Source organism: Somniosus microcephalus, chromosome 24, assembly GCF_052327205.1.
Source record: "Somniosus microcephalus isolate GS21.2 chromosome 24, FLI_Smic_1.0, whole genome shotgun sequence".
Taxonomy (NCBI): domain Eukaryota; kingdom Metazoa; phylum Chordata; class Chondrichthyes; order Squaliformes; family Somniosidae; genus Somniosus; species Somniosus microcephalus.
This window is the reverse complement of record NC_141010.1, coordinates 57145188-57168113: the sequence shown is the minus strand read 5'-3', so window position 1 is coordinate 57168113 and position 22926 is coordinate 57145188. Positions and strand designations below refer to the sequence as shown.

At 47.4% G+C, this 22926-nt stretch overlaps 1 protein-coding gene across 2 annotated transcripts in view; it reads right to left on the bottom strand.

The window, feature by feature from the left end:
* Positions 1-22926, bottom strand: part of ace (angiotensin I converting enzyme (peptidyl-dipeptidase A) 1) — a 432315-nt gene that overhangs the window by 340201 nt on the left and 69188 nt on the right. For both annotated transcript variants that reach the window (XM_085966629.1, XM_085966628.1), the window contains exon 3: positions 4976-5075. In XM_085966629.1, coding sequence (XP_085822755.1) covers positions 4976-5054 — 79 coding nt within the window. In that variant the 5' untranslated portion in view covers positions 5055-5075. The remainder of the gene's footprint in view (positions 1-4975; positions 5076-22926) is intronic.

The window sequence follows — 22926 nt, the reverse complement described above, 5'->3', positions numbered from 1 at the left end:
CTTCTTAGAGACTCTCTGGGCTCCCCTGTCAGCTGCCAGCTGTAGCGCCACCATCTCCCTATGTTCCTTAGACTTTAAGTGATTCATCCTGATTTCTGCACTTTGGGAGTTTTCATCACAAGCTGGGCAGACCAGGTCACTATAATATTCAGTGTCACTCAATAGGTCATGGTAATATTCGGTGTCGTCCTGATCTAGGCCAGCGAGAGGGTCTTCTATTTCCTCCATACCCAGCTGGGCGTTAGCCAGCTTTTGTTCCAAGTCCAGACATCTTTCCTGAAGAGACTTCTTCATGCGTACCTCTTCATCCAGCTTTTTCTGGGCTTTCAGCAAGTCGTTTACTAATGACCTCATTTGAGATTTTGCTACTTCAACTTCTTTTGGAGATTGATTGATCGGACTATTCAATCTCTCTACCGGAGCAGCTGTTTCAGCGGTCTGTTGTTCTACGTTGACGTGAGTCAGCGTACTTTTGGCATCCAAGGGCTGCTCTGTTGCAGTCATCTCAGTCTGTGTTGCCACCTCAGCTCTTCCAATAGCCTTTGAGAGCTCCGAACCCCTTTCGTTTGAATATTGAAGTTCGTGTTCAAGTTTTTCCCATTTCAGAGTCCTGTCCTTCAGCATATGCAGGAGTTGGCTGACCGTTAACTCCTCTGACATCAGACGTTTTGTGTGCTCCTGCTCCATTTGCTCCAGCAGCTGCTTCTGTTGTCTTTCCAGATGTTCCCACTCTATATCAAAGAACTCTTTCGTCGCATTCATCTCTTGCTCAAAACGGCGAATCATTTGTTCTAATTGCTGTTGCAGTTTGAAATGGAGTTGAGTTCGAGCCCGGTGTCCCTCAGAAATGTGCATGTCAGTAGACTGGACAGACTCAGAATTCTCTATCTCAGTGGAATTCTGTGCTGAAACTTTGTCTTTTGCACACGGGTTGGTCTTACCATCATCAGTTCCAGAGTCTGGGTTGATTATGTTCACCGAGTTCTCACTCGTTATTGTTTGTAGGAAATGCCAGTCGATATTCATTTTCCTAATCCACTCCCGTCCTAGTAGTGGAGGACCTCCTTCAGATAGCACATATAAGTCCATTATTTGACTTTCTTCGCCCTTGTGGACCACTGTGACCTCAATTTTCCCGATGGGGTACACTCTTTGCCCCGTGTATGTTTTCAATATGAGCTCCGTATCCTGTAGGGGAATATGTTGGAATAACCTTCCATAATCTTTCTTATTTATGACCGTCAATGCCGATCCAGTGTCCAATTCCAGTTTTACTTGGAGTCCTTCTATCTGAAGAGTGACCCAAATTGTCTGGAGGTCTGCACCCTTACCAACGTTGAGTACCCTTAAGCTAGCCAATTCAATACTGCTTAAGACAGCCAGTTCACTACTGCTAGCGTCTGAATCGGACTCCTGTTCGGCCACCTTGTGTACTTTTGCGTATTTTCCTTGCGGTGACTTCTTGTTGCTGGTCTTCTTCCCTGACCTGCATACTCTAGCTATGTGTCCAAGCCTACCACAAGTTCTACATTCTTGGTTTTTAAACCAACACTGGTTCTGATCATGCGTTGTCTTTCCACAACGATAACATTTGCCAGAACTCACACCCAATTTGTGTGCACTGAGCTCCGGTGACCGTAGCTGCATTACTGCCGTGCCTCTTGCTGCGGCTTCGTGTGCTGCTGCCATAGTGACCGCCTTCTCAAGCGTCAGCTCATTCTCCTCGAGCAGTCGCTTTTGTGTATCCTGTTTAAATAAACCACACACAAATTTGTCTCGTAGTGCATCTGTCAGTCCCGTTCCAAACTGGCAATATTTCGCTAATTTACGCAATTCCAGCAAATATTCAGCATTGCTTTCATGCTGTAGCTGCCTTCTGTCGTAAAATTTAAATCGTTCCGCTAGCATCAGCGGCGTGGGGTTTAGATGATCTTTCAGGACAGTAACAATCTCATCGAACGTCTTATCCGCCGGTTCATCTGGTGATAACAGGTGTTTCAATTGCCCGTATGTCTTCGCACCCATTAAATTTAATAATGTTAGAGCTTTATCTTGGTCACGAATTTTATTGGCCTTACAATAATTTTTTACTCTTTCAACATATATGGCCCAATCTTCGAGGTCACTATCAAAGGTGCTAATATTCCCGTGTTTAGGCATTGTAGATTTGCAATTTCTCAGATTTTCTTTTCTTTACTTGTTATCAAAGATGGCGGCTTCCCGCTCTTGCCGTCGTCCTCCGCCCACAAAATGGCGGTTTTCCCGCGCTTGGCGGTCTTCACCCGTCCCCCGACGCCGTCTCCCTTCAGCCCCGAGTGCGGCCCTTATCTCCGCCGCGATCGATGGCCCGCGTTTTTCACCGCGGCTCTCGCGCCTTCAGTGTCTGCCGACGCTGCGCCTTTCAGCCCAAGTGCGGCCCTTATCAGGGATTGCGATCGATGGCCCTTATCTCCCGATCGCGATCGCCCTTGTACCTCCGACTTCCCCCAGCCCTGTCTTTGCAGCCAACGCTGCTCGGCTTACCCACCACCGAGGTTGAAAAAGAAGCTGCAGGATGTCTTCTGTCCTCCAGTTTTCAGTCGCTGATGGAGGCTTCAGGGTCCTAATGCCTGTCGCTTCCAGTGGGGTGGTGCGGTTTGAAACCTCTCTTCAACGTCCTGTCTGTGGATGAAGCCGCCGTGGAATAACTGCCGCAGGGTAAGAATCTGACTCGTCGCCAGTGTTAAGTATGTGTATTGTATTGAACAATTAACACAAAGACTTAAACGTATAACTCAAACAGGTCTTTACTGGTTGGAGGTAGGGACTACACGTAGGTCTTTACTTCATGCCCACAGGCGGGAACTGAGGGGAGATCAGTACCCACAGTACTATTTATACCCCTATGGCCAGGAGTGGTACTGCGTATCACTACGCCCTACAAGTAGTGCAGTCCTGTCCATAGGTTTAAAGTAGCACACATATTACATACACAACACCATCAAACACTCCCAGGGCAGGTACAGCACGGGTTGGATACAGAGTAAAGCTCCCTCTACACTGTCCCCTCAAACACTCCCAGGCCAGGTACAGCACGGGTTAGATACAGAGTAAAGCTCCCTCTACACTGTCCCATCAAACACTCCCAGGGCAGGTACAGCACGGGTTAGATACAGAGTAAAGCTCCCTCTACACTGTCCCATCAAACACTCCCAGGGCAGGTACAGCACGGGTTAGATACAGAGTAAAGCTCCCTCTACACTGTCCCCTCAAACACTCCCAGGCCAGGTACAGCACGGGTTAGATACAGAATAAAGCTCCCTCTACACTGTCCCATCAAACACTCCCAGGGCAGGTATGAGCTAGATGTAGAGTTCCCTGAAATCTTCCCCATTAATGTGTCTTAGCCCCACCCTCAGTGGAGCACTTCTTCCGTTTTCCATATCAATCGTTCTGTTGACAGTTTTTCAGCTGCCTAATTTGCAACAGCAACGGGAATTTATAAAGCGTTCACAGGTGCTTCAGAATACTCAACACGAAGGAGGAATGGGGGGAGGATTGGGGAGTCTAGGGCACTGAGCCTGGGGATAGGGAAAGAAATGGAGAGGTGATGATGGGAAACCAGAGGCACAGTTAAAGAGGACAGTATGTGGAGGTTTTTGAAGTTGGGAAGGAAGTAGCAAGGGGATAGCAACTGGGCTCCATCGGACTGGAACATAAAACACTGTAATGATGGAGTGGAGGGAGCGAGGGGTCAGGAAAAGTCCAGTGTTGGAAGAGCAGAGGGAGTGAGGAGCAAAGTAGTTAAAACATCTTTCTGTTTTGAGATCGCTCAGTTTTCTCTTGCATTCCCACCTTCTCGCTGGGCTGTCCAAGTACTGCACCGATGCAAGCCTGCAACCTGCAACATGTCGGCCTGAAAGCTTCCCTTTCTCCCCAAGGCTCCGCTCAATGTCTCTCCGTAATGGACCCTGGACTGATGGATAGCTGGATGAAAATCGAGCTGCCTTTACTGCCCTGGCAGTCATATGCAGAGTGAGTGTTCTAAATGTCCCCAAACTCATTTAACAGCCAATAAGATCAGAGGTGACTGTGTCCAGTTTCTGGACCTCAGAAAAGGCATCGGCCTGAAACGTTAACTTTGTTTCTCTCTCCACAGATGCTGCCTGACCTGCTGAGTATTTCCAGCATTTTCTGTTTTTATCTCAGATTTCCAGCATCCGCAGTATTTTGCTATTGTATTAGTGTTTGGTTCACTGCCACTTCTCGTCCAGGAATGCCGACCTTGAAGAAGTTATGCTCTTCTCTCCGACGGGATTCCCGTTTGTCTCTTTTACCTTGTTCACCTTCATTGCTTTCTGTTTCCCTTCTCGTGTTTGCCCTTTTCTTCTTTCCTCCTCTCCCCCCTTTCCCCGCCCCTGCACCTGCTTAAACCCTGTTACATCTCCAACATCTTCCAGTTCTGATGAAAGGTCATCGACCTGAAACGTTAACTCTGTTTCTCTCTCCGCAGATGCTGCCTGACCTGCTGAGTATTTCCAGCATTTTCTGCTTTTAGTTCAGTTTCTTTGTTTAAAACTCCTGTGCAGAATGGAGGAGTGTTGTGTGGCCCACTTTCTAGCGCCCTATGACGAGGGCAGCACTCCGAACTGAGGAAGAGGTCTTAATGGCGTGGGAGGTCTCAGCCTTTATCCCACAATCCACGCTGACAAGTCCTTTCCCAGCACGCTGCAGCAAATTGCCACCCGGTACTTACAGCGTTTTAAAAATGGAGACACATTAAATGGCTAAAAGCGAACAGACAATATGGAGACAGAGGCCAGAGTGCAGTAGCCTGCGCCGTCTGTGTGCCGGGTGTGTGTAGGAGAATACCTTTGATCTGAGCTGCCCCAAGTTATGGCGCGGTGTGCACTGGCAGTGGTGAGCGCTGCTCAGTGTTCCCTGCAGCATTGTGGTCCCTTACTCCGTAGCACTTCCTGTTCCCGACATGACTTACCAGGTTCAAGAGACCAGCACTTGCTGGGGTCCTGCTGGTTGGGTGGGCACACCTTAGTTGTGGAGTAAATGTTGTCCATTTCACTCAGGATGGTGTTGTACTGCAAAGAAAGACAGTTGGTCAGCGCTTTTCAACTCACAGGCGAAGGGCAACGTACCATCTGCAGGAGACATAATTAAGCTAAACGTAAAGGGGATGTTTTTACTCTCTGCCACGCCACATGTGTGCTAGTTCCTGGGCTGTTACAAACAGGAAATAGGGACAGAGGCCTAGAATACTGGCCCTCCAACTCTTTTGTGCGAGTGCATATTTCCTGGGCCAAATAAGCTTCCACCTAAACAGGCGGGAGAGTTTTAATGAGGTGGGTGCGATGTTGGAATGTATTCTTGGTTATTTTGCTCAGGTAACGCTGGGCAAAAGCTAGGCTCGAAGCCTGTCTGTCGAAGCTTCCATTCTGTGTCAGCTTGGCTCGGTTGGTAGCACTCTCGCCTCTGGGTTCGAAGGTTTTCAGAAGTGAGCCTCAGAAGCCTCACTCCAGAGCACGCAATCTAGGCTGGCACTCCAGTGAGGAAGCACTGCACTGTCACAGGGGCTTTTGATGAGATGGTAAACCGAGGTCCGGTCTGCTGCTCAGGTGACTGTAAAAGATCCCATGACACTATTCGAAGAAGGACAAGGACTTCTCCTGGTATCCCGGCTAATATTCCTCTCTCAAACCTACACCACCAAAAAGAGATTAATTGGTCCTTTATTCATTTCCAGTTTGTCGGATCTTGCTATGTACAAATTGTTTGCTGCATTTGCTTACATAACAACGATTATTATAATTCAAAAGTAACTAATTGGCTATGAATTGCTTTGGGATGTTCTGAGAACATGTTTCATCAGATGATCTCATCAACCCACCCACATGCTCCCCGCCATTGGTTGCCCAGCATGTCAAGCCCCATGGCAATAGGTTAACAATGGTGGGTGCACTACCCACAATCCTCTGCTCTCCAGAAACCAGTCTATCTATAGCCTGGTTTTAATAGTGGGAGCGCACATGAGACAGGACCGTGTTGCGTTCTGGGTGTGAAGATTATTTTTCTTCCAGTTTGTGCACTGGAGTGTCCAGGAGATTAAAGTTTGATTCCGGGAGACTCCAAGACAATGCAGGAGGAATGACAACCCTATCTCTGCCCTGTGTTATTCAATCTCTCAGTATAGACACTGGGCATTGACTTTGTTTATAAATTTATTAGTAGAAGCACCAGGTCAACATTGAAAATAAATCACTCAGTAAAGACACTAGGCCTTCAGTTTGTTAATAAATCTCTCAGTACGTCTCTCGGATGAGACGTTTAACTGAGGCCCCGTCTGCTGTCTCAGGTGGATGTAAAAGATCCCATGGCACTATTTCGAAGAAGAGCGGGGGAGTTCTCCCCGGTGTCCTGGGCCAATATTTATCCCTCAATCAATATCACTAAAACAGATTATCTGGTCATTATCACATTGCTGTTTGTGGGAGCTTGCTGTGCATAAATTGGTGGCTGCGTTACCCACATTACAACAGTGACTGCACTCCAAAAAGTACTTCATTGGTTGTAAAGCGTTTTGGGACGTCCGGTGGTCGTGAAAAGCGCTATAGAAATTGTTAAGTCTGTGTGTCCCAGTTATGCTTATTATAAATCACTGGACACAGACCACAAGAATAACTTTTAACAGGTCTTTACTATTCGGAGGTCAGGGCTGAACTGCCCAGCAAATCCCTACACAACGTTTATATACCGGTGTGGTCACCACCGGTATTACAGTATACAGCAGCCAAGAGAAAGTAGTACATCTCTTAAGGTAGTTCTCTTAAGGTGGAACAGGTTACATACACCACAATCCTCCTTTTTTAGCTTAACAGTTATATCCCCATTTAACATAACATAATAACATATAGATATATATATATACAACTTCATGCAAAACAGTTCAAAGATTCAGTCTCTGAGGAGGCCTCCTGATTCGAGTTGGATAACGCCTTTCAGGGGTCTCTGATTCTCGTTGCTGGGGTGACTCATCTAGTTGATCTCTTATGGATTGGACATCATCCTCAGGTACATTCACTTCTGAGGTAGATTCTTCAGGTTCACTAACTTCTTCCACGGTTGTCTCTGCCGTAACCCTGGGTTCAACCCTTTTTCTCGATTCTACCAGTTGGTCAGCATGACACCGTATTACATTTTCACCAATATCTACCGTGTACATCAGGGGTCCTTGTCTGGCCCGAATTGTTCCAGATTGCCATTTCTCGTTTTTATAGTCCCGGGCTAACACTGGTTGTCCTATTTCGAAACTCCGAGTGGTCTTGTTATTTATATGCTGGAACTGTTTGTTTTCAACTTCCCTCCGCACATTTGGTTTTAACAAGTCCAACCTGGACCGCAACCTCCTGTTATAGAACATCATGGCAGGACTTTGGTTTGTCACTGCATGAATGGCGTTTCGATATGCCAGTAGGAATTTGTCCACCTTGTGTTGTAGTGGAATCTGATCTTCGCTCATGGCCTTTATTGCTTTTTTGAACGTTTGTACAAATCTCTCGGCCAACCCGTTTGTAGCCGGATGGTATGGGGCAGAGGTATAATGTTTCACCCCATTCTTCTTCATGAATTTCTGGAATTCTTCTGACACGAACTGCGGTCCGTTGTCTGAACATATTTGTTCTGGCAATCCATTTCTTGCAAATATCGTTCTTAGCACCGCGATCGTCTTTTCCGAGGTAGTGGTAGTCATCTTAATCACTTCTGGCCATTTAGAATGTGCGTCCACCGCAATTAAAAACATGGAGTCCATGAATGGACCTGCAAAGTCAATATATACACGTTGCCATGGGGTTGAAGGCCATTCCCATGGATGCAGCGGTGCAATCGGAGGTGCATTTTGCACTTTTTGGCACCCTGAGCAGCTTTTCGTCAGATCCTCTATCTGTTGGTCGATACCTGACCACCACACATAAGCCCTAGCAAGGCTTTTCATCTTGACTCCCCCCAGATGACCTTCATGCAGTACCTTTAGATCTCTCTCTCTTAAGTTAGGAGGAATAATCACCCTTGTTCCATACATCAATGTTCCTTGACAGACGGACAGCTGTTCTCGTCTTGCTGAGAATGCCGGTAACAGTGGATCACCATGTGCTGGCCATCCCTTCACTGTCACTTCGTAGACCCGGGACAGTGTCGGGTCGTTCCTGGTTTCTCTTTCAATACTTGCATTGGTGACTGGTAAACATTCGATGATGGTCGAGTGAAATAACTCAACAGGGTCAACCGTCGGTGCCTCCTCCTCTGTAGGTAGTGGCAGGCGCGACAGCCCATCAGCATTACCATGCTGCTTTGTACCTTTGAATTCGATCTGATATTGATGTGCCCCTAGGAAAAGGGACCATCTCTGGAGTCTCTGTGCTGTCATCACCGAAACACCCTTCTTAGGGTTAAAAATGGATACCAACGGCTGGTGGTCTGTCAGAAGCGTAAACTTTTGGCCCTGCAGGTAATGATTAAACTTCTTTACTCCCCACACAAGGCTGAGAGCCTCCCTATCTATCTGAGCATAGTTGCGCTCAGCGGAGGTCAATGATCTGGATGCGAACGCGACTGGCCTCTCCAGGCCATTTGGCAACTTGTGTGAGAGTACTGCTCCAATACCATATGGAGAAGCATCACAAGCCAAACGAATAGGCAGCGTTGGGTTGAAGTGAGCCAACACGTCCTCTGAGGTGATCAATGCCTTGCTTTTGCGAAAGGCCCTCTTACAGTCCTCGCTCCACTTCCATGGTACTCCCTTCTGCAAAAGAGCGTTCAGCGGGTGCAGCACCGTGGATAAATTTGGCAGAAACTTATGGTAATAGTTAAGCAACCCTAGGAACGACCTCAACTGGGATACATTCTCTGGAGCGGGAGCCTTCACAACAGCTTCGATCTTGTCAGGAGACTTATGAAGCCCCTCCTGGTCAATGACATGACCACAGTACGAGATCCGCTTCTGAAAGAACTCACATTTCTGGCGATTAACTCGAAGTCCATATTCTTTCAATCTGGTGAGCACCAGTTCCAAATTTGCAAGGTGTTCCTCGTCATCATCTCCTGTAATCAGAATATCGTCCAGGTAACATTGTGTGCCTGGAATTCCCTGTAATACCTGCTCCATGGCCCTCTGCCAAATTGCTGGAGCTGATGCCACTCCAAAAACCAGTCTATTATACCGGTACAAGCCTCTATGCGTGTTGATCGTGAGATACTGGCGTGACTCTTCCTCAACTTCCATCTGTAAGTACGCCTGCATCAGGTCTATCTTGGTGAAGCGTTTCCCGCCAGACAACGAAGTGAAGATATCCTCAATCCGCGGAAGCGGATACGGCACCGTGTGAAGCACCGGATTAACAGTGATCTTGAAATCTCCACAGATGCGAACCTTCCCCGGTTCCCCCGGCTTGTTGCTCAATGAACGCTTCATGACGGGAACAATGGGCGTGGCCCACTCACTCCAGTCTACCTTAGACAGTACTCCTGAACGTTCTAGCCCTTCCAGCTCAGCTTCCACAGCAGGTCGTATCGCATAAGGTATCGGTCTGGCTTTGAAAAATTTCGGGTTTGCATGTTCTTCAACCTTGATGTTTGCCGTAATTCCTCTCAGTGTTCCCAGTCCCTGTTGGAACACCTCTTTAGCATCGTCCAATATTCTGGACAATCGTTTAGGTTTGACATCTTTTTTACCGGAATCTACCGTTAGTGCTTTTAAGGAATGCCAGTCCATATTTATTTTCCTAATCCACTCCCGTCCCAGTAGTGGTGGACCTCCCTCAGGTAGCACATATAAGTCCATTCCTCGGCTTTCTTTGCCCTTGTGGACCACCTTTACCTCTATCTTCCCGATGGGGTATACTCTTTGCCCTGTGTATGTTTTCAATACAATCTCCGTATCCCGTAGGGGAATATGTGGGAATAACCTTTTGTAATCTTGCTTATTCATGACCGTCAATGCCGATCCAGTGTCCAATTCCATCTTCACTTGGACTCCTGCTATCTGAAGTGTGACCCAGATTGTTTGGAGGTCTGCTTCATTACCAACATTGTGTACTCTTAGACTACCCAGTTCATTACTGCTGGAGTCTGAATTTGACTTCTGTTCGTTCGAACTGTTCTCTGTCACCTTGTGTACCTTTCTGTACTTTTCCTGCGGTGACTTTTTGTTGCTGGTCTTCTTTCCTGACCGGCATACTTTAGCTATGTGACCAAGCCTGCCACATTTTCTGCATTCCTGATTTTTGAACCAGCACTGTTTCTGATCATGCGTTGTCTTTCCACAACGATAACATTTTACTGTACCCAAGACCATTTGATTGGTGCTGAGTTCCGGTGACCGTAGCTGCATTTCCGCAGTGCCTCTCGCTGCGGCTTCGTGCGACGCTGCAATAGTGACAGCTTTATCAAGCGTAAGATCATTCTCCTCAAGCAGTCGCTTTTGTGTTCCTTCTTTTAACAATCCACACACAAATTTATCTCTCAGCGCATCTGCTAGTCCTGTTCGAAACTGACAGTACTTTGATAGCTTACGCAGTTCAATTAAAAATTCAGCGTTGCTTTCTTCTGTAAAATTTAAATCGTTCCGCTATCATCAGCGGCGTGGGGTTTAAATGATTTTTCAGGACAGTAACAATATTCGCGAAAGTCTGATCCGCCAGTTTATCTGGTGATCGAAGGTGCTTCAATAGCCCGTATGTCTTCGCACCCATTGAGCTTAATAAGGTTAGTGCTTTCTCATCATCTGGTACCTTATTTGCTTTACAATAAACTTCCATGCCTTCTACATACGTGGTCCAATCTTCGATATCGCTATCAAAGGTATTAATGTTCCCATGTTTAGGCATCCTTGCAAGTTTTTAAATTTTTCTTTTTCTCAAAATGGCGGCTTCCCGCGCTTGTCTTCTTCCCCCGCCTACTAAAATGGTGGCTTCCCATGCTTGGCGGTCTTTCCCGCGCTCGTCTTCTTCCCCCGCCGACTACAATGGCGGATTCCCGCGTTTGCCTTCTTCCCCCGCTGGCTGCAATGGCGATTGCCGTGCTGCTGCCGTTCTCGCCTCCCCAGCGGTTCTCAATTCCCCGACGCTGCTTTTACTCCCCCGCGGTTCCCGTGGGCATTCACGCTTCCCCTGCTGTTGCGCCTCTCAGCCCCGCATGCAGGCCGGTCCTTTACACCGGCTGCGTTTGAGTTCTCCGTGGCTCTCGTGCCTTAAGCTGCCCCAGTCGCTGCGCCTCTCGGCCTCGATTGCAGCCCGGCCCTTTTCACCGGCCATGGTCGAGTTCTCCGCCCTTTTTCCTCCGTTTTCCCTCCCCCACTCCACAGTCAACGCGGCCGACTTTCTGCTCGTGTCGCTGATCGGCTTACCCACCACCGTGGTAGAAGGGATGATCACTGCCTGTCGCTGATGGAGGGCTTCGTGGTCAGAATTTTTCTTTTTAACCCGGGTTCTCGATGCCTCCCGTGCGATGGTGCTCAGCAGGATGATGAGGGCGGATGCCTCTTCTCGACGCCCGTTCTGAGGACGAAGCTGCCTTGGATGTAAAACTGCCGCAGGGTAAGATCGGACTCGTCGCCATTGTTAAGTCTGTGTGTCCCAGTTATGCTTATTATAAATCACTGGACACAGACCACAAGAATAACTTTTAACAGGTCTTTACTATTCGGAGGTCAGGGCTGAACTGCCCAGCAAATCCCTACACAACGTTTATATACCGGTGTGGTCACCACCGGTATTACAGTATACAGCAGCCAAGAGAAAGTAGTACATCTCTTAAGGTAGTTCTCTTAAGGTGGAACAGGTTACATACACCACAGAAATACAAGTCTTTCTTTCTTTACAGGCACCAGGCCTTTAGTGTGTTATTAATTTCCGAGTCTATCTTGGTGATGAGACCATCTGAACACGGACGCTCAACAATGCTCCGCCACAGCGGTTGGGGCTCGCCTTCGAGTGGACAAGTTTAAGGTGAATTTGTGACACCTAAACTGAATTTTTTTTGTGATGTTTTACTGTTAATGCTGATGCAGAATCCTCTGTGCTTCACCTTCGTGTGTACGTATACACAGCAACAGCGGCGTTGATTCTCACAGGTACGCAGGTAGCATGCTGAGTCATTGTTCAACGGGATGGGGACAATCATGGCCGCACCTACGGGATTCATCAGAAGCCTCGGCCTGTATGACCAAGCTCGTGAGCCATTCAGTTCTTACATTGAGCGGATGGAGATGTTTTTTAGGGCCAATAACATTACTGAGACTGAAGGTGCAGATGAGGAGGTGCAAGCTCAAAATAAAGTAATTCGTGAACGGAAAAAAGCAATTTTTCTAACAGAGGTCGGGCCAGATGTCTACGGAACGTTGACAATCCAATCCTACTCATGCCAGGGAAAGCGAAGGATGTGTCGTTTGAAGACATTGTTGAAAAATTCGAGGACCATTTCGACCCAAAGCCATTAGAAATAGCAGAGAGTTGTAAGTTTGGTACCAGAAACCAAAAACAAAGTGAAACCATCAGTGAGTACATTGTAGCTCTTAAGAAGCTGTCTTTGCATTGTAACTTCGGCTCATTGTTGGATCGTGCGTTGTGAGATAAGTTTGTGTGTGGACAGGTGGATGAGCGCACACAGTCCAAGTTACTGAACACTCCGAACCTAACGTTTGACATAGCATGCAAAATTGCCCTATCTATGGAGATGGTGTCTAAGAATGCTGGGGAGCTCCGTCCAACTCAAGTGACGAGTGTAGCTGAGGTCTACAGTCACAAAGCCACCGCCAAACCTAAAGCTCTGAGACCGAGTCAACAGCATGTCGTGAGAGCAGTTCAGCGAATTGTTATCGCTGCAATGGAACTCACTCACCACAGTCCTGTCATTACAGAAATGTGAAGTGTTTTCACTGCCAGAAGCAAGGCCATATTTCAACAGCTTGCAGAGCTAGATCTAAAGCGGGAAGGCAGAACCATTCTAGTGGCAATGCAAACAAAAGGGAAGAGTTCACAATATTGAAGTGAACACACCTGATGTTGAAGAACGAGGCATCTACAGTATCTATGCAACTAGCGGCAACACTAGCAATCGTGAGAAAGACTTCTGTAGAAAACTTTTGATCAACGAGCAATATATTGATATATATATCAACACGGCTGTGGACTGCTCTATCATGAGTAAGGACACATATGAGAGTAAGTTTAATCAATTACCACTTACAAAGAGTACCGTAGAGTTAAAAACCTACTCCGGAGAAATCCTAGAGACATGTAGACAAATGGAATGTACAGTTCAACACAATGGCCAGTCAGTAAAGCTGCCTATTATTGTAGCGAGCTACAACAGGCCAACCCTCATGGGCAAAGACTGGTTGAGAAAGTTAAAACTAGACTGGAAAAACATCTTCATTGTAGATACTTCAAAGAAATGACTCGACACAATGCTGAACAAGTACGAAAGCATGTTCACAGACTCAGCATGTTCTGCCACTTCCCTTCCTTCCCCTAGCCCACCGGGCCAAACTTCCTCTAAGGTTCCCCCCTGCCCTAACCCTGAACTCACATCTTTCTCCAGTTTCTCTCCGATCTCCCCTCATGACCTCTCTGTGCGCATCTTGTCCATGAGACTCACTTCCTGCTCCCTTGACCTTATTCCCACCAAATTGCCGATTACCCAACTTTCATTTCTGGCTCCATGTTAGCCAACATTGTTAAGGGTTTTCTCTTCTCAGGTGCTGTCCCTCTCTCCCTCAAATCTGCTGTCATCACCCCTCTCCTCAAAAAAACAACCCTTGATCCCTCCGTCCTTGCAAACTACTGCCCCATCTCCGACCTCCCTTTCCTCTCCAAAGTCCTTGAACGTGTTGTCGCCTCCCAAATCCCTGCCCATCTTTCCCGCAACTCCACGTTTGAATCCTTCCAATCAGGTTTCCGCCCCGCCACAGTACCGAAACAGCCCTGATCAAAGTCACAAATGACATCCTTTGTGACTGTGACAAAGGTAACCTATCCCTTCTTGTCCTTCTTGACTTGTCTATAACCTTTGACATGGTTGACCACTCCATCCTTCCCCAACGCCTCTCCACCGTCGTCCAGCTGGGTGGGACTGCACGCGCCTGGTTCCATTCTTATCTAGCTAATCGTAGCCAGAGAATCACCTGCAATGGCTTCTCTTCCCACTCCCGCATCGTTACCTCTGGTGTCCCCCAAGGATCTATCCTTGGCCCCCTCCTATTTCTCATCTAGGTGTTGCCCCTTGGCATCATTAGCTGAAAACACAGCATCAGTTTCCACATGTACTCTGATGACATCCAGCTCTACCTCACCACCACTTCTCTCGACCCCTCCACGGTGTCTAAATTGTCAGACTGCTTGTCCAACATCCAGTTCTGGATGAGCAAAAATTTTCTCCAATTATATATTGGGAAAACCGAAGCCATTGGGCTGGATTTTCCTTAAGCTGTCGGGAAGGAGGCGGGACTACAACTTTCGGGTTTTAGTCCCACCTCCATCGACGTCCGGCCAATCGATGTGATTTTCCCTTGATTGACCTTGTTGAGCCCGCCCAGCAGGCTCAGCAGGCCAATTAAGGGCTACCCGGCAACAGGTGATGTCACAGACTGAAATTTCATCTGGTCAAAAGTTTTTGACAGATGAAATATCAGTGTTTCACAGCTGTTTGAAGCTGTCAAACACTGACAGTCTGACTTCTAACCTGAGTCCTTCTACACAGACTCAGTTAGAACTGTCACCAGCACTGAAAGCTGAAGGCTGTCACTTTTGACAGATCGCAGCCATTCAGCTTTCAGTTCCGGCTGAGTGATGGACTCCCGAAGCCTAGAGGAAGAAAGGCTGTAAAGGTAAGTATAGGTAAGTAAAGCTTCTTTACACACTTTAGGCACACCAAACACACTTACCTATGCACTCATACACCCATCACTCACCTGAACACCGACATCGCGACCCCTCCAAGTCCTTCAACTCGACGGCCCGACTGCTCTAACCTGGCGTGGTTTGGAGCCGTTGGGAATCCCACACGACAACCTTCAAAATAGGGATTAAGCTAATAACTACCTGTTAACAGGCAGTTAATTGGCACTAATCCCTTCCCGCCTCGGGTCGGCGGGTCCTAGTGTGGGGCTTACGTGGAGGCAGGTTTTGGGCGGGATGGTGTCGGGACCCCCGAATTCGGGATTTTTGCCCCCCACACGCCTGAAAGCCTGCCTCACTGCCCAATGAAAATTTGGGCCATTGTGTTTGGTTCCCGCCACAAACTCCGTTCCCTAGCCACTGACTCCATCCCTCTCCCTAACATCTGTCTGAGGCTGAACCACACTGTTCACAACCTTGGTGTCATATTTGACCCTGAAATGAGCTTCCGACCACATATCTGCAGCATAACAAAGACCGCCTATTTCCACCTCCATAACATCACCCGTCTCCGCCCTTGCCTCAGCTCATCCGCTGCTGAAACCTTCATCCATGCCTTTGTTACCTCTAGACTTGACTATTCCAACGCACTCCTGGCTGGCCTCCCACATTCTACCCTACGTAAACTTGAGGTCATCCAAAACTCGGCTGCCCGTGTCCTAACTCACACCAAGTCCCGTTTACCCATCACCCCTGTGCTCGCTGACCTACATTGGCTCCCAGTTAAGCAATGGCTCGATTTCAAAATTCTCATCCTTGTTTTCAAATCCCTCCATGGCCTCACCCCTCCCTATCTCTGTAATCTCCTCCAGCCCCACAACCCCCCCGAGATATCTGCGCTCCTCTAATTCTGCCCTCTTGAGCATCCCTGATTATAATCGCTCAACCATTGGTGGCTGTGCCTTCTGTTGCCTCGGCCCTAAGCTCTGGAATTCCCTGCCTAAACCGACCCGCCTCTCTACCTCTCTTTCCTCCTTTAATACATTCCTTAAAAGCTACCTCTTTGACCAAGCTTTTGACATCTGTCCTAATTTCTCCTTATGTGGCTCGGTGTCAAATTTTTTGTCTTATAATACTCCTGTGAAGCGCCTTGGGATGTTTTACTATGTTAAAGGTGCTATATAAATACAAGTTGTTGTTGTTGTTATGAGGGCATCACTGGTTATGACACACATATCCACATCAAGCCCAACGTGAAGCCTGTCTATTGTAAGGCAAGGCCGGTCCCCAATGCTTTGAAAAGTCAGATGGACGAATAGCTAGCAAAGCTCAGAGAGACTGGAGTGCTAGTAAAAACTGACAAAAGTGAATGGGCTACCCCGATTGTGATAGTGCCCAAAGCAGACAAAACTGTACACTTGTGCGGTGACTACAAAGTTACTATCAACCAAGCAGTTGACGATGAGCAGTACCCGGTACCTACATCGCAAGATTTGTATGCAGCACTCTCTGGGTCAAAGGTTTTCTCCAAGCTTGACCTGTCGTATGCTTACTATTACGTCCGTGAATGATTGAGACCCGGACAGCAGGAGTTGAACAAAACACGTCTTTACTGATGGAAGTCAATAGTGAAACTAAAACAACAGAGGCTCACTAGCGCCTTTTATACAGGGGTGGCCACTGCCGGTACTGCAGCCTGAGAGCAGTTATTCTCTTAAAGGTACATACACAACAATTCCTCCCCTTTTAGATAAACAGTACATAACATTCATTTAACAACTAAATGATAACTAATTACAATCACAATTACTGTTGCAAGATACATTGGTTAAGTTTAAGCAATTATAAGTTCAGTCTTTGAGGAGGCTTCCTGATTCTGTCTGGATAACGCCTCTTTGGGGTATCAGGCTCTTCTGGCAATGTTGAGTCGGGATCAATGTCGTTGTTTGGTTCATCTGCTTCCAATATTACCGGTTCTGCGGTATCTGCAATTGGAACATCGATTTCATTACCAGGTGTATCAGATCATGGTGTGGAGTTGACGTTTTCCAGTGACTCTAGAATCTGGTCAGCATGGCGTCTTACAATGCTCTCCCCAACGTCCACGGTATACATGAGAGGTCCTTGTCATGTACAAATCGTTCCTGGCTGCCATTTCTCAGTGCGGTAGTCCCGGGCCAAAACTGGTTGACCTATCTTAAAACTCCTGGTTGGCCTTTCATTCATATTCTGAAACTGCCTGTTCTCCACATCTCTTCGGACGTTTGGCTTAACCAAATCCAAGCGGCATCATAGTCTTCGATTGAAGAACATCATGGCTGGAGTTTGGTTGGTAACCGCATGTGTCGCATTCCGGTAGGCAAACAAGAAGTTGTCCACCTTGTGTTGTAGGGGTATATCTTCATTACACATTGCCTTGATAGCCTTCTTGAATGTTTGGACAAACCTCTCGGCCAATCCATTAGTGGCTGGATGATATGGGGCAGATGTGTAATGCTTAACACCATTGTTCTTCAAGAACCTCCGGAACTCTTCAGACACAAACTGTGGTCCATTGTCAGAGCAAATCTGTTCAGGCAGCCCATTCCTGGCGAATATGGTTCGTAAAACTGTGATAGTTTTTTCCGTGGTGGTTGAGGACATTTTTATTACCTCTGGCCACTTTGAATGTGCATCCACCGCAATTAAAAACATCGAGTCCATGAAGGGACCAGCAAAATCAATGTGCACCCTTTGCCATGGAGATGAAGGCCACTCCCATGGATGTAGAGGAGCTTGTGGTGGGGCGTTTTGGATCTTCTGGCATCCTGCACAGCTCTTGGTCATCTCTTCGATTTCTCTATCGATTCCCGGCCACCACACAAACGCTCTGGCTATGTTCTTCATTTTTACCCCACCCAGATGACCCTCATGAAGCTCATTGAGCACTCTATCCGTCAACTTAGGTGGAATTACTACTCTGGATCCACACATCAAGGTTCCTCTGCACACTGACAGCTGTTCTCTTCTCGGCGAGAATGCTGGCAGCAGTGGTTCGCCATGTGCTGGCCATCCCTTCACCGTTAAATCATAGACCCGTGATAGTGTCGGGTCATTCCGTGTTTCCTTTTCTATGTTTGCATTCGTCACAGGGAGACATTCGACTATGGTCGAGTGGAATAACTCCATTGGATCCACTGCAAGGTCTTCTTCTTCCACCGTCGGCAACGGTAGGCGTGACAATCCATCAGCATTTCCATGCTGTTTAGTTCCTTTGTACTCGATGTCATATTGGTGTGCCCCTAGGAAAAGGGACCATCTCTGCAGCCGTTGTGCTGTCATTATCGGTACGCCCTTCTGAGGGTTGAAAATGGAGACAAGAGGTTGATGATCGGTTAGTAGAGTAAATTTTTGACCGTGCAGGTACTGATTGAACTTCTTCACCCCCCACACTAGGCTGAGGGCCTCTCTGTCAATCTGGGCATAGTTACGCTCGGCAGAAGTTAACGAGCATGACGCAAAAGCTATCGGCCTCTCTAAACCATCAAGGAATTTATGTGACAGTACCGCCCCAATGCCGTAGGGAGACGCATCACACGCCAGTCTGATCGGCAGTGCTGGGTTGTAGTGAGCCAATACTTCCCTTGAAGTGATTAAGTCCTTACTCTTCTGAAAAGCACGCTTACAATCATCGCTCCATTTCCATGCTACCCCCGTTCGTAGCAGGGCGTTCAGTGGGTGCAGAATTGTCGACAAATTCGGCAAAAACTTATGATAGTAATTCACCAATCCGAGGAATGGCCTCAGTTGCGACACATTTTCAGCCGCTGGGACCTTAACAACCGCTTCAATTTTGTCAGGGGACTTATGTAACCCCTCTTTATCAATCACGTGGCCACAATACGATATCTGTTTCTTAAAAAATTCGCACTTGGGGCGGTTGGCTCTCAGCCCATGTTCCCGTAGTCTAGTGAGCACCTGTTCTAGGTTGTTAAGGTGTTCACTGTCATCTTCACCTGTCACAAGGATGTCGTCCAAGTAACACTGAGTCCCCGGAATCCCTTGCAGGACTTGTTCCATCGCTCTTTGCCATATCGCCGGAGCCGATGCTACTCCGAATACCAATCGATGATACTGGTAAAGACCTTTGTGAGTGTTTATCGTGAGATACTTCCTGGAGGACTCTTCAACCTCCATCTGCAAATATGCTTGTGCTAGGTCAATTTTTGTAAAACGCTGCCCTCGAGACAGTGAGGCGAAGATGTCTTCTATCCTTGGAAGAGGATATTGTACTGTGTGAAGGACTGGGTTCACCGTCACCTTGAAATCCCCACAGATGCGAATCTTCCTTGGCCCCCCGGACTTATTGCTTAACGTTTTCTTCATGACAGGAATGATGGGTGTTGCCCACTCGCTCCAGTTGACCTTAGACAACACGCCCGCCTTCTCCAGATTCTCCAGCTCTGCCTCGACGGCTGGGCGAATTGCATATGGTACCGGTCTTGCTTTGAAAAACTTGGGAACTGCATTCTCTTCTATTTTTATCGAGGCGGTTACGCCTTTAAGCGTGCCCAGTTCTTGTTGAAATACCTCTTTGGCGTTAGTTAAGATTGTTGACAATCGTCCAGGAGTGACGTCTTCATCTTTTTTACCGTCCACCATCATTGCATGAATGGAATGCCAATCTAAGTTTATCTTCCTGATCCATTCCCGTCCCAATAATGGTGGTCCACCATTTGGCAGTATGTAGAGATACAATTTCCGTATTTTCTTGCCGTTGTATTCGACAGGCACCCTTATTTTTCCTCTGGGGTATACTTTTTACCCCGTATATGTCGTCAAAACGATGGATGTCTCTCTGTATGTGTGAAAATAGCCGCTCGTAGTCTCGTCGATTCATGACGGTTAGCGCTGATCCTGTATCCAATTCCATTTTAACTTGGGACCCTGCTATCGTGAGGGTGACCCAAATGGTTCGGTGATCCTCTTTTGCGATTACATTGTGAAGTTTGAGACAGCTTAGTCTCCTGTTCCCGGATTCACTATCGCTCATCTGGTCTTCGGAACTACTGTCCGTCATCTTTTGTACTTTCTTGTACGGTCCCTTGGTAGCCTTTTTGTTGTCGCTGGTCTTCTTCCCAGACCTGCAAACTCGTGCAATGTGTCCCATCTTTCCGCATTGCCTGCATATTTTGTCTTTGGACCAGCAGTCCTTCTGGTCATGGTTAGTTCTGCCGCAGTGATAACATTTTGCAAATCCCCGTGTCATTTCGTGGGTGCTGTATTCCTGTGGCTTTTGATGAATTTCTGCAGCTCCCCTGGCTGCTGCTTCATACGATACTGCCACGCTGAAAGCCTTATCTAGTGTCAGCTCTTTCTCTGATAGTAACTTCTTCTGTGTTCCTTCACTCAGGAGTCCACAGACAAATTTGTCCCGTAGGGTATCTGCCAGCCCTTCTCCGAACTGGCAGTGCTTTGATAGCTTGCGTAGTTCCGTAAAGTACTCAGCATTGCTCTCATCTTTATGCTGAGTTCTCCTGTGGAATTTAAATCTTTCTGCTATCAACAGCAGTGCAGGGTTTAGGTGTTCCTGTAGGACTGCAACAATTTCGTTAAAACTCTTCACCTTCGGTTTGGCTGGAGTAATCAGGTCCCGCAATAGGCCGTACGTTCTAGCGCCCATTAAGTTTAGCAATATCGATGCCTTTTTCTCCTCCGCTATTTCGTTTGCCTCGAAATATACCTCGACTCTTTCCACATACGTGGTCCAGTCCTCTATTGTATTATCAAAGGCAGTGATACAGCCAGTCTTCGGCATCTTGCAAATCTAAAATGGCGCCTCCCACGCTTTGCCTTCTACCCCGATTTAACAAAATGGCACCTCCCGCGCTTTGCCTTCTTCCCCGCTGATTAAGATGGTGCCTCCCGCGCTTTGCCTTCTTCCCCGCTGTTGCTAGCGCTGCTTTCCGCGGTTCCCGTTGCAACCTGCAGCTCCTCGCGGTTTCTTGTGCGTTTAATATTTCTTTAAAAAAAAATTTAAAATTATTTTCCCGTCGTGGAACAACCCTGTGGGACTCTTGCCTCCCTCTTCGCGGGTCTATACGCAGCCCGGCTTCGTAGCACCGGCCGCGCCCTGTGTGCTCCACCCTCTCTCTCTCTTCTTCCCGACAACGCTGCTCAGCCCCGTTGCAAACCACCCGCTCGAGTTCGCGACCGCCGCAGCCCAGGAAAGATCAGTGCACTACCTGCCACCAGCCCGATTAGCTAAAGCACCGTCGACAGGAACCAGGCCCCGCTTCCGACAGCTTCTCCAGCAATCTTCAACTCTGCAAACACAGGGCGGATGCCCACGGTCGACGCCCATTTTTACTGCCTCTTACTTTCTTTTCTTTCTGGCCTCGACCTCTGCTCACTTCGCTGTAGGAATGGATCCCAGGAGGTGGTGCCGACTGTAGGTAGGTTCGTACCTGCTCGTCGCCAGTATTACGTCCGTGAATGATTGAGACCCGGACAGCAGGAGTTGAACAAAACACGTCTTTACTGATGGAAGTCAATAGTGAAACTAAAACAACAGAGGCTCACTAGCGCCTTTTATACAGGGGTGGTCACTGCCGGTACTGCAGTCTGAGACCAGTTATTCTCTTAAAGGTACATACACAACACTTACGCTCAGCTGAATGTTAACAAAGAGAGTCAACAGTATCTCACCATCAACACACACAAGGGACTGTGCTCATATACCAAGCTGCCGAATGGTGTAAAGTCCTCCCCCAAAATCTTCCAGGCTACGATGGATAAGATTCTACAAGGAATTCCAAATTGTTTATGCAATGAAGACAATGTGCTGATCACAACAAGCAGTGAGGAAGAAAATCTAGAAGTGTTAGATTCAGTGTTTCAAAGGTTGAATGCCCACAATGTCAAATTGAAAAGAAAATGTGCTTTTGTGCAGCCCGAGGTTGTGTACCTTGGTCTGAAAGTTGATGCAAATGGCTTGCAACCACTTAAGGAAAAGGTTGATGCTGTCATCAATGTTCCAAAGCCACAGAACCTGTCTGAGTTAAGATCTTTCCTTGGAATGGTCCAGTACTACGCACGTTTCTTAGCTGAGTTAGCGACCATGTTAGCTCAATTGCACGGGCTCCTCAAGAAGGATGTCCAGTGGAAGTGGATGAAAGCGCAACAGGAAGCTTACGACGCTTGTAAGAGAAGTCTCTCTAGCAATGCTCTACTTGTGCATTACAGCATGAGCTTAAGTTAGCGTGTGATGCTTCTAGCTACAGTGTGGGAGCTGTCATAATCCATGTAATGGATGACAGCCAATAGAAACCAATCGTGTTCGCACTGCGAACCCTCACAAAGAACAAAAGAAACTACGTGCAAATTGAAAAGGAAGCACTCACCATAGTGTTTGGAATCAAGAAATTCCAACAGTTCCTGATCGGCAGAAAGTTTACCCTGATAACCGATCACAAACCGCTCCGAGCAATATTGGGGTCCAAATCTGCCATCCCTACAATGGCCGCATCAAGAATGCAACATTGGGCAGTGTTGTTGTCACAATATGACTACACGATTGAATATTGCTCTTCAAAGCAAAACGCAGTCGCAGATGCCTTGCCCAGGTTGCCACATGAGGACTCGTGTGTTGGGAGTGAAGGTGCGATTTTCACACTAGGTGCAGTTGACAAACACTTTCCCATGAATGCAACTGAGATTGCAGATGAGGCTCAAAAGGACTCAGTACTGAAAAGAGTGTATGAAAACACCTTGAATGGATGGACTGGTCAGTGTCTGGACGCAGAATTGAAACCATCCATAACCGTCGTACTGAATTGTCTTGTGAGCAAAGTTGTATCAAGTCGGGAAACAGAGTGGCGGTACCTACTTCTCTGAGAGATAGAATTCTGGCCGAACCTCATACTGAACATCCAGGGATCGTCAGTATGAAATCAATTGCAAAGAGTTTTGTTTACTGGCCTGGATTGGACAATGATCTTGAATCACTTGTCAGTAAATGCAGCATTTGCCAAAATTGCAGAAACAAACCACCTAAAACTCCAAT